At 36.6% G+C, this 12,500-nt stretch overlaps 2 protein-coding genes across 4 annotated transcripts in view; one reads left to right on the top strand and one right to left on the bottom strand.

Annotated features, from left to right (window-relative positions):
• LOC135210371 (organic cation transporter protein-like) overlaps positions 1-12,500 on the bottom strand; it is a 203,408-nt gene that overhangs the window by 68,344 nt on the left and 122,564 nt on the right. The gene's annotated exons all lie outside the window — the stretch shown is intronic.
• LOC135210575 (uncharacterized) overlaps positions 6,881-12,500 on the top strand; it is a 5,712-nt gene continuing 92 nt past the window's right edge. Inside the window, exons 1-4 of one of the 2 annotated variants that reach the window (XM_064243428.1) lie at positions 6,881-7,120; positions 8,315-8,455; positions 11,444-11,630; positions 12,275-12,500. The exon at positions 12,275-12,500 is cut by the window's right edge and continues 92 nt beyond it. In XM_064243428.1, the coding sequence (XP_064099498.1) occupies positions 6,918-7,120; positions 8,315-8,455; positions 11,444-11,630; positions 12,275-12,500 (757 nt within the window). In that variant the 5' untranslated portion in view covers positions 6,881-6,917. The remainder of the gene's footprint in view (positions 7,121-8,314; positions 8,456-11,443; positions 11,631-12,274) is intronic. The other variant, XM_064243429.1, reaches the window with a different exon arrangement.

The raw sequence follows: 12,500 nt of genomic DNA on the forward strand, positions 1-12,500 counted from the left end.
ATTGTGATAAGTCATACTATGGTTTCATTGGAAAATCTCTCTTGGAAAGATTAACTCACCATAAATGATCAGCTCGATATGGACAACATAGTTCAGCAATTTTCCAACATATAAATAACATAAGCCATACCATGGATTAGAACTCATCCCGAATTTTATAAAAGATAATAGGATCAACCTTTCCAATGGAGCCTGGGACTCTGACCAGATAGACAATATCTTCCTTAAGGCAACGATGAAGTGGGTAAGTCAATTAACAGAACCAAAGGCGGTTTAGCAGTGACCCCAGTCATCACCTAAGGGCATATCTCCCACTATATATTTTGCTAATGAAGCTCCTTTTATCATTCACTGCTTGATAAGGGTTGAAGTGAGTCCACCGAAATATCATCCTTAGCTTTAAACCGGAGTGTTTTAATGGGCCTTTTATACTTGAGACGTATCTCGTGTTAACAGAATTTATTTACATATCTATAGATAAACAAAAGCATGGTACTCAGTTAAGCAATTATATTGTGTTCCCTCTTCAATTTTGAAAAGCATGTAACTCAAGTCTTGAAACAAAGTATATAATGATGTGCTTTTCCCCATCAACCTTTTTCAGATGAAGCTTCCTTGGAAACTCAGTGTCCTTGTCGTGCTCCACCTGTCTTTTCTCGACATTTCGAATCTGACCGAAGCCCTCTTTCACAAAATCACTGAAGGCAATGGTAAGTCAAAACAAAATCCAAGGGGAGGGCTTAAGAGACCTAGCATTGGTGAATAAGAGGCACAAACCAATTTGTTTCATTGGAGATGCTTTTCAAAGTAATTGGCTTCGACAGTTTCATGATTTTTCTGAATATCATGTTATTTATCTGGATGACTTTTGTAGCCTCTTACTTTCGAGGGATCCTGGAAAATATTTCAGTCCAGTATTCTGATCAATCAGCAGATAGTTACTGAAAAAATTAGATCTGTAACTTTTAAGATATCGTGGATATTATTACTATTTTTGTGTGTGTCTGCGCAATCTGCGCAAGCCATTTTTTATCAGTTTTGTAGAGAATGTGCCTTCGAAGCTTTATTTCACCTTTCCTAATGAAACTTAACCTTCTCTTTCCCAGACAGGAGCCTGAAAGAAGGAGGAATCGTTGCTGGGTCCATTATGTCTTCCTTTCCTCAGCCCTACTGTTCTCTCATCTACATCGCAGATGACAAGGAACCTGCAAAGAGCCTGGTATTTCAGGTAAAATAACTGGAGGGAATGTAGCATTTAGGCCACAGGCCAAGCACTGGGACCTAAGAGGTCATTCAGTGCTGAAACGGAAATTGACCCTAGGCTTGAAGGATGAAGCAAAATTGGCGTCCTTAATGTTTTCTTGTATCATCAGTGATTCTAGGCCTACGTGAATACTCACTCGGATGATACAGCCTATTGTAGATTCAAATCAACCGTGCATCTGATGTCTGAGCCAGTCCCTTACAACGCTCCTGATTGGCTGCTAATAAGCCAATCGGAGGGCTGGAAACTCTCAGTCTCTCTTGTGAGTTCACATAGGCGGGATGTATGTTCCACCTCTCCTGAGGATACATCTAACAAAAGTATTCCCCAGGAGAGGTGGAACATACATCCCGCCTATGTGAACTCTCTCGAGAGACTGAGAGTTTCCAGCCCTGCGATTGGCTTATCAACAGCCAATCAGGAGCGTCGTAAGGGACTGGTCTAGACATTAGATGCACAGTTGATGTGAATCTACTATAGCTGTATGAACAGTTATAGCATATTATGCGTAAGCGAACTACTATCTCTCTAAATGTAAATTAAAGGGTATAACAAATTTACCTTCATCAGGAGATTCTGCGGAGATACGCCATTCCCTGGGGAATCGGAAGCTTTGAAGTCACGATCGACTTAGGCGGTGAAAACAAGACCAGCTCTGACCTGGATGTGATTATCCAGAATGCCAGGCAGGTAACTAGTGCGCCATTAGTACAACAGCATAAAGTCTGTAACATTTTATCAAATATAGAATATGAAATTGTCGTACACAAAAGTCATCATAATCATCCTGGTTTTGACGAGGTATGCATTATTGTTATATAATCTGGAAATCTGTGATGGTCAGGGGATAGTTTCCTTTTATCTAGCTCAGTAACATCCATCATAATATAGGATGAATGCTGTATATACATACATACATGCATACATGCATAAACATATATAATTGTAAAATTTTCACTAAAACAAGCCTGTTTCCGTATTTTAAAAAGTACTTTATCAAAGGCATTATAATGCTGTGCATTTCATTTCAGATATTACTTCACGAAAGTTAAGCCTTTTCACCTATTGGAAGATATTAGCCAAATACTAGAGATGTAATACAAAACAGTATACAAATACAAAGACAAAACATTCTACGTTTAATAGATTCAAAGATTTAGATAAACATTAAAATAGTCATAGAAATAAGTAACAAGACTGACTTATGCTTTTCAGTTTAAAAACACCACTTTCCATCATTCCGTGAATCTTGAAATCTCTTCTGAATTCGTGTATTTATTCGTTAATTCGTGCGCCCAGATTCGTCGCTGGCTGTCGTGGGACACTTTCGTGGTGGTCTTGAGCAGCAGAGTGGATTTCCTGAGAACCTTCGCCCGCTTGTCGCTGAGTGGTCGTCTCTTGGTGTGGAAGTCGAAGGTTCTGGTCATCACCCGCTTGGAAGATGAGAGCATCAGGGACCTCTTAACGAATTACTGGACTTACTCTATGATGAATTCTCTTTTCCTCAACCTGGAAAGAAATCTGAAGGGAACGAAGTAAGTTTATCAAGCTTTAGAAAACTGTAGAATTCTCCATAAGTTAAGCCAAATATTCAAACAGGTAAGAAAAATGTGGTTTGTTCATAACATGCACACTCCAGATATTCAGAATTCGGACAGAGCAAATTGATTAGCTAACTTTCTTATTGAGCTACTCAACCTCCTTGTAAGCGCTGCAGAAAAAAGAGGGGATGTAATGAATAACGTAAAAATACGCCTATCACACAAATTACAAAGAGGAGTTTAGACAGATATCACTTCCTATTTCTTTTGACGGAAGATTCCATTTTCGTTTTCCATGTATTTCATAGACTAAGTTTTTAGTTAATTATTGTCTTTATGACATGGAAGATTCGTAAGCCGAAGAATATTCATGTAGCACCTTACTATACGAATAACATGAGATTATTGTCTGGAGCAAGAGAGTCTAATTTCTTTTTTTGACCACAGATGGAGCATCTATACAGGCATACCCTATTCTCCTCGGGGAAAGGAAGTTATCAACATTGCAACATGGACTGCAAAAAGAGGTCTTTCACTTGCAACAAACGGTTCGCTGTTCCCAGAGAAATATGACAAGTAAGCAACTTGTCAGACTGCTAGAAATCAGTTTCGAAGTCATTCTCATCCTCTTTCATGTTATTCCTTTTTTGTTTATCTGTTCCTTTATTAGTACCAAAGGCATGTTTGATTCTCAGTGACGACGATCAATGATCGATTTATTTGGATACATACTAAATGCAATGATTAGCCCCGACAAAAACTGAGATAAGCACAATCACGAAGAAAAACTTTACAAAATAGCATAACCTTTACAATGAATTACGTGTAGCAAAACAATCTTTGGAAAACTAACATTCAAAATAAATGCCCCAGGTCTACATTGTATGACTGGTTCAGATGGATTTTTTTTCATTATCACTATAATGAGACTTCGAGTACAACAACTCTTCTCATGCTGAATACTCATTCCTTCAATAACTTAATTAAGGAACTTTGTATATACCGGTGCTAAATTACTACTCGATCTCAGCTTGCCTGACGACCGTTGTTTTTTATTCATTATTTAGGAAAATCAATCAATGCAGTTTGAAATTAATTGCTTTGATATTCAAGACTGATATGATCGTTGAATGACAACCCTTATACCTTTGACAAACGTTTTACAACTAATATTTTTTTAGGTGATAGATTTTCCAAGCAAACATCCGCTAGCAGACGGGGAGACTTTTATATTTATCGGCCTATTCTGATTGCCAGCTTATGAGCAAAAATAAATGAGCTAACTTCACACTCCTTTCCTCTTCTTTTCTTCAGTTATTACGGATCGACCATTAATATAACAGCCCTTCCATTCCCTCCACACTGGATCGTGGAAGAGAAACAGCACCCGAATGGGACCATCACCGAGACGTACAAAGGAACAGACGCCTATCTCCTTCAGTCGATCGCACATGTGTTGAACTTCTCATACCAGAACGTTGTGGTTAACACTTGGCTCGAGGTGAGAGCTTGAGTTGTGAAGTTTATACCCTCAGGCTAATTCTTGGGAAAGGAAGGAGAAAAGCTTAAAGACAGATGTACTTATTACGACCTGAATTAGAGTAGAGAACCCGACAAGTAAGACTAGAATTATAGAAGCCTTCAGTTCTAAGATCACTTGATATGTCATTGGTATTTCTGAAAAGTCGCGTTTGAATTAATATACATAAGGATCTTCATTTAGGAAAGATAGTAAAACATGGAAGATTCAAAATACATAAATGAATTATGTCAGGAAGATTTCGAATAGGCTTAATCAAATGACTGCATACAAAGGTAATTTTCAGTAACTTACAATGGGTTGTTTTCATAATTTTGTAACGGTAACATGAGAACCTTGGTCAGTAAGTGTTGGAATCCTCTACTTAGGCCCTCACCAATACAGATGCTTACATTTAAAGTACTGAAATCTATCGAAATTGCAAAAATGTTAATTTTTTTCATTCAGGCAGATTAACACTCGTTTTGAACATTCAGATTCCTCTGAGCCAGTTAACACTTCTAGTGAGCTCATCAGTTTGATCACATAATAAGTTTTACAACTTAACATTGGCTAAGCCTTGCCACTCAAGAGTCCAAGTTTCATTTGGCATTTTAACTAATGTATGGAAAGAGATATCCTGACCCAAGATCAGTTTGTTGCCCATAAACCAAACTTTTTCGAGAAATCGAAATCCTCTTGACCTGTCAACGCTCTTAGTAAAAAAACCAAAGAAAAAAAAATTCCGTATGTTCTCATAATTATTCTGGCTGAGAGCACCTATATTTAAAGTCTTATCCTTAATCGCAATTTCACCAGTGACGAAATATGTACACATGCAAAGACGCACTCGAACAAGAGAGGAAAATAAAATAAGATTAGTACGATAGTAGATTCGCATCAACCGTGCATCTGATGTCTAGACAAGTCCCTTACGACGCTCCTGATTGGCTGTTGATAAGCCAATCATAGGGCTGAAAACTCTCAGTCTCTCGAGAGAGTTCACATGGGTAGGATCTATGTTCCACCTATCCTGAGGTATACGTCTTTCAGGAGAGTTGGAACATACGTACATCCTGCCTATGTGAACTCTCGAGAGAGACTGAGTTTCCAGCCCTGTGATTAGCTTATCAACAGCCAATCAGGAGCGTCGTTAGGGTAGACATCAAATGCACGGTCGATGTGAATCTACTATAGTCATCCAACCTCCAACAATTGTACTCGAGATTTCTTCGTAAATTCATTCTCTCTTGGTCCCTTGTCAAGGAATTTCCGTTTCTTTCCCAGTGCGAGGAAAGGGTATCTGAAAGGGTGGCCTTCCTATCACCGGTGTACTACATCATTCTACCTAACAGAATGGAACTTCACGATTACACCTTCACGTACGAATTCATGTCACCCGCCATGTGTGCTCTCAAGCCTACAGTCAAACCCCAGTGGGAAAGTCTCTATTATCCACTAACCAATGAGGTTTGGGGTTTCACCCTCTGCGTCACCATCTTGGTTCCAGTCGTTTTCATACTGGTGAGGAGCTTCTCAGGTTCAGGAATGTGTCAAATTTATATAGAAGGAATTACGTTAACTCGAAATTTATCTTCAACCAAATCGTATACTACTACCTACATGGACGGTTAGGAATCAATGATCATGGAAGTGAGACAAGTAGCTTGTGAAAATGATCAGGCACTCAAAAAGAAAGTATATGAAAAAATACGTCAGGTCTTCTATTAAAGAATTTTGTTGCTTACCTTTCAGCAATTTCAAACGTCTCTTTTAAAGAGTTTTGTTGTTTATCTTCAGCAATTTCAAATGTCTCTTTTAAAGAATTTTGTTGTTTACCTCCAGCAATTTCAAACGTCTCTTTTAAACAAGTGAGTTGTCTATCTTCAGCAATTTCAAATGTCTCTTTTAAAGAATTTTGTTGTTTACCTCATGCAATTTCAAATGTCTCTTTTAAAGAATTTTTTTGTTTTATCTTCAGCAATTTCAAACGTCTCTTTTTGTCGCAGACTCTTATGCTTCCTCTTGTTCATCCTGTTACAAGGAAGGCAAGGCTATCTAATCACTTCTTATATCAAATACTTTCTCATATTTTTCACTATAACTTGACAGTTGGAAATTTTAATAACATGAATATTTTTCCCTGATGGCAATCTATTTTATTTACACCATGTTCTGTTAATTAGGTTCCTTTTCTAAGCGACGTATTATTGGTTCTAGGTAGGGTCTAGCCAAACGTTCAGTTTTTTCCTGCCGATGTTAAAAATGCTTATTTTTCCAAATTGAAGGGAACTGACATGGATAAAATACATCTCCTCTCTCTCTCTCTCTCTCTCTCTCTCTCTCTCTCTCTCTGACACACAAACACACATACTATTCGTGTTTGATTTGAGCTCTTTTATAGCCTACGAATGAGAACATTAAAAGTTTTTAGAAATTTCTCTGTACTGTAAAATTTATCATATGATAACTAGATGTCTTAAATGCCCCAATAGCTGCCTTTTTGCATGACGGGTATTCAATTTTTCAGGGAAATCGTTTAGGATATGCCTGCAAATTCCAACCAAAGGTTGGAGATTGGACAGTGTCCGAAATGTTCATTGGAACTCTTCTGTCACAAGCACCGAGCAGCAGGTTGCCAGAGCACTATTCCATCCGGGTACTGGTGATGGCCTGGCTTATCTTCGCCTTCATCATAGGGGCAGCTTACAGAGGCAACCTTATTGCATCGCTCACTTTGTCCAAATCTCCACCGAGAGCTGAAACTATAGATGAAATCAACAAGGCATTTGATACGTAAGATACAGATATGTTAATGAAGGTTAAGTAGGATAGGACAAAGAAATGTCAATGAAGGTTAAGTAGGATAAGACACAGAAATGTCAATGAAGGTTGAGTAGGATAAGATACAGAAATGTCAATGAAGCTTAAGTAGGATAAGATACAGAAATGTCAATGAAGGTTAAGTAGGATAAGACAAAGAAATGTCAATGAAGGTTAAGTAGGATAAGATACAGAAATGTCAATGAATGTTAAGTAGGATAAGATACAGAAATGTCAATGAAGGTTAAGTAGGATAAGACACAGAAATGTCAATGAAGGTTGAGTAGGATAAGATACAGAAATGTCAATGAATGTTAAGTAGGATAAGATACAGAAATGTCAAATGGAAGGTTAAGTTAGGATTTTAAGACAAAAGAAAGTCAAGAGGTTAAGAGGATAAGATACAGAAATGTCAATGAAGGTTAAGTAGGATAAGACAAAGAAATGTCAATGAAGGTTAAGTAGGATAAGATAAAGAAATGTCAATGAAGGTTAAGTAGGATAAGACAGAAATGTCAATGAAGGTTAATAGGATAAGACACAGAAATGTCAATGAAGGATAAGTAGGATAAGATTCACATATGTCACTGAAGGTTAAGTAGGGTAAGACACAGTTAAGGGTTAAGATACAGGATGGGTTGCCAGGTTGGGGGGAGTAGGGTAAGGGGGGATAGATAACAGAAAGTCAATGAATGAAGGTTAATAGGATAAGATACAGAAGTGGCAATGAAGGTTAAGTAGGATAAGATACAGATGTGTCAATGAAGGTTAAGTATGAAAATATAGAGGTTAGCAGAAAAACATTAAACAAATCCGTCATTTTAAGGTGGTTTGCAACATTTCCCTGTTGCATAATTTATATCTGGGGTAGGTGTATATGAGCCAGAGATGTAAAAAGAAATCACGCACCGAATATCGAAAATAGTAAAGCATTTTACAGGAATGAGGGAACTTATACGAATATGGAGTGTTATAATCTATATCCCTAAAGACTGTAAATTGCGGGAAGATTATTTACTTGCTTTACTGGAAGGCTGACATGAATTGAAACAAATTAAATTACTGTCAACCCACTGAAATCTGAATTGATGCCATGTTGTGATTTTGTAATCAACCGGAAATTTAGGTATCAAAGAAGCTTTAGTCTCTGCTGATATTCCTTTCCAGTATACTTACGCCAACCCATGGAAATGAGTTCAAGAAGTTCTTCGAGATGCCTGGCTCAGCCAAAACCTTCCAAGAACTTGCCCGTCGTATGGTGATTGGAACGCCAATCATGCCAGGACTTCGAGCAGCTCTCACGGGCAAGTATGTGACCTTGAATATTTCTTTCAAGACTTCCTTTTGGCTTTTCATGTCATTTAGAATTCAGTCTTTTGCTCATATTTATCTGCTATCTTGCATCGGTAGTATGCCAAAATGGTTCTCCTTTTATCAAAAACCTTTTTTTGTCTATTACCAAGAAGTGTGTGTGTGTGAAGTGTGTGTGTGTGGGTGTCTTCACATATCAATCAAGGCCTTTTACATAACCATGATATTTTAGTGATTGTCAGACATCAATATGGTGGCTCAAAGGCAGCACCAGCACCTCTAAGGGGAGCTGTCATCATACGCTAGCTGGGTAGTATCAAATCTTTACTCATGTTATCCATCAGCATTTTTATCTGAGGACTTAATTGTAACCAATGTAACAAATCTACCTAGTCTGCAAGTGTCTGTAGAAAGGTCAATACTAGTTACAAATCATCTACTAAGAATATGAGCCGACTAATTATCCAGATATTTTCCCCGCGAGAAATTCTACCTAGAATCAGACTTCATGAAAAGAATGTGGCAGAATTTTTTTTTTTTATACAAAGCCAACTTGTATATACATACATACATATGTATGTATATATATATATATATATATATATATATATATATATATGTATGTATATGCGGGTGTTTGTGTGCCCTTACATACTGAGGCTTTCTGTTTCCACGTGGCTCATCAAGATTCGGTGGCGAAAGTGGTAAGTTTCAATGCCAGCTGTGTTATCTTTTATTCAGAAAAATCCCAAGTTAGAGTAGAAAGTCAAATGTGACAATATATATATATATATATATATATATATATATATATATATATATATTATTATATATGCTGCTACTTTCATAATGCATATATCCTCTCTTTGACTGTATGGAATGTTATATAAAAGAGTTTTGCAACATTTTCAGATTCCTTATTTAGCTTAGAGTTATAGGATGTCTAAAAATGTATGTTCAGATTTCGCATAACATAATGTAAAAGAATATAACATAGAATGTGAAAAGAAAGAGAGAGATTAACATTGTCTGTTCCAAGCTAGAAATTGTTTCCATAACTTGTCATCGCCTCAAGATAAAGGGGAGCTCGAGGTCTCCGTTTAGTTTTCATAACATGTCAATCTTACTCGAGAGAGTTCTGTTTGGAATATGTGGAGCATACTACGTACAGGACTGGTTTCATACGTGTATGTCTTTGCCAAATAATCACATGGTAGGATTGCACCATCTTTCATAAGATCGTTCTAGAACCTTCTGTTTAATCATACGTCATCTTTGGGGAATGACATCATTTAGTGTTTCTTTCTTTGTAAATCACTATTCCTTTTATATTAGAATACATTTATCATCTTAAATCACGTAACAATAAATGTCATTTGTGATTGTAATTCCATTTCTTTTTAGATATTGTTTTGAAAGAGAATTTTTATGAAAGTGACTGTCTTTCAGCCCCAAAACATTTTGTGCGACGAAATCCACTGTTCAGCTTCCGTACGAAAAGAAAGATTCATTCTGACTTAGAACCTCATTGCCGTTGCATCTCTCTCTCTCTCTCTCTCTCTCTCTCTCTCTCTCTCTCTCTCTCTCTTGCGTCATATATGATTTTGCATTAACGTAACGTAAAGATTTTAACTCAGTTGTTGGTCACTCATATAAATTTCAGATTTTATATTTCTCAGAGTTATTTAGTATTATTTAGTGCTTATTGTGGAATCTGATCAAACATTATACAAGTGTGTAACAGCGCCTTTTCTTTTTTGAAATATTGTGAATTGTGTGGTGAAATTTTGGAACTAGCTGCAGCAGAAACAATTGGTACCAAGGTAAATGTGTTATACAAGGTTTATTAGTTGCAACTAATAGTTACAGTGGTTTAGGTGAAACTATCTCAATTTTTACACATTGCAAATTTTTGTGTTTTGTGTTTGTTTCATTTGAGGTGATTTTTCGTACATTTATCCATTTTTCTTATTGAAGTGTTTTTTTTGTGCATTTGTCAATTTTTTCTCAGTGAAGTGTGTGTTTTTATTCTATATTCAGTGTGATTAGTGCTTTTACAATTTTGGTATTTTCCATATTTTTCTGTGATGTGTTTTCAGTTGCATTTTTGTTTTCAATAATTAATCGTTGCACATTTAATTGAGTTTAACACTTGTGAATTAATTTGCATTTACTTAAAACTCTATTCAAGTTTTAGTGTTGTTTAGCACTTGCGAATTAATTTCCAAGTTTTAATTATTGCCTAACACTTTTGAATTTCGATTAATTAATCAATTTTTTTATTTTTTGATGAATTAACTTTGTTTTAATTTTACTTAATTAATTCAAGAATTGATTAAACTTTGCTTCGTTTCAAGTAACAGTAATTTTTCCTGATATTATGAATTTCACTTATAAATTTTGAGTTTGATAATAAATTTTTGTATTTAAAATTTTTATAAGTGTTTTCTTTTTCACCAGTATATATATGATTTGTTTAGGTAGAAACATAGAGTGGCAATTGAGTTGTTTTCCTTCAATTTACTTGAAGTGAGTTAGAACCAGGGAAGTACTTAGACTTCTGAAATCAGGGAAATACCTAGACTTTTAAAAGTTGTTGATGGAGTGATGCCCTTTAATTAATTTGATTACATATAAGATTACTTCACACCTGTTTTAATGAACTTAGTCTGATTTTCTGCAATACTGGTAAGTTGTTTAAGGGATCACTATTGCCTTTGGAGTATTCAGTCTAATTTTACCTGCGATGAAGGTACTCATTTAATAATTGGTAAGTGTAGCAACCAGATGCTTGGCACTTCGTCACACTATATATATATATATATATTAGTGTGGGCATGTTTCATACAAAAATATATACTAATATAAACCGCGTTTATCTGTCTTTTTTTATACCACATAGCTGACAGTCAGTGCTCTGTCACATACATTCTCCCGTGTAATATTCCTAATAGTGAAGCTGAAGCTGCTACACAATTATTCCAGGGTAGCATACATGGTTGGAAGACGCTTCGCCGCCTTCCACATCGCCCAGTACTTCACCAACGTCGACGGAAGCACAAAACTGTACTTGGCTCGCGAGGACGTGCTGGCGGGCAAGGCAGCTTGGGCCATACCTCACGATGCCCCGTTCCAGCCACAGATCGACTCTCTGATGATGGCTGCCATAGAGGTATTTGCAATATTTTGCTGTCCTGATTTGCTAACTTTTTGTGCGTGGCACCAGACCGCTTGACTTTCTTTTCATTGGCTCTGCATCTACTTTTGGAGCAGAAAGGCTTGTGTGACTGTGCTGCTCAAAGTAATTATATATATATATATATATATATATATATATATATATATATATATATATATATATATATATATATATATATATATATATATATATAGTAAAAATTTTATTACAACAGAATTCCATCTAATGAAAGGAGCCCATAAAAAGACCAAAATATAGAAGGTAGGTGCTATATTTCAGAGACTGCCGTCTCTCTCTTCAGGTAGGTAATGAATGAGAAAGGTGACAGAAAAGGCGGTATTTATACCAAGAGATCCATCCACAGGATGGATCTCTTTAATCTTCTTAAACGTTGGTTGAGGGAAGATGGATCTCTTGGTATAAATACTGCCTTTTCTGTAACTTTTCTCATTCATTACCTACCTGAAGAGAAAGACGGCAGTCTCTGAAATATAGAACTTATTTTTTATATTTTGGTGTTTTTATGAGCTCCTCTTATTAGATATATATATACACATATTATATTCTCACGCATATGCGCGTCTGCTAGTTTACAGAAATCTAATATAAACGATTAGACCTTGACCTCTGCCAGGGAGGACTGTACGAGAAGTGGAACGAAGACATCCTGTCCGAGGCGAGACTGGAGAGCCAGCGTCGCCAAAAGAAGATTGCAGAAGAGCAGACCGAAGCACTACAAGAAAGGAGCACCAGTGACAGCAGCGTGCAGCCATTCACACTCATCCATACGCAGGGTCCCTTCATGCTTCTTATCCTGGGGCTCTTGGTGTCCACCTTGTCCTT

The sequence above is a fragment of the Macrobrachium nipponense genome, chromosome 39 (assembly GCF_015104395.2).
Source record: "Macrobrachium nipponense isolate FS-2020 chromosome 39, ASM1510439v2, whole genome shotgun sequence".
NCBI lineage: Eukaryota > Metazoa > Arthropoda > Malacostraca > Decapoda > Palaemonidae > Macrobrachium > Macrobrachium nipponense.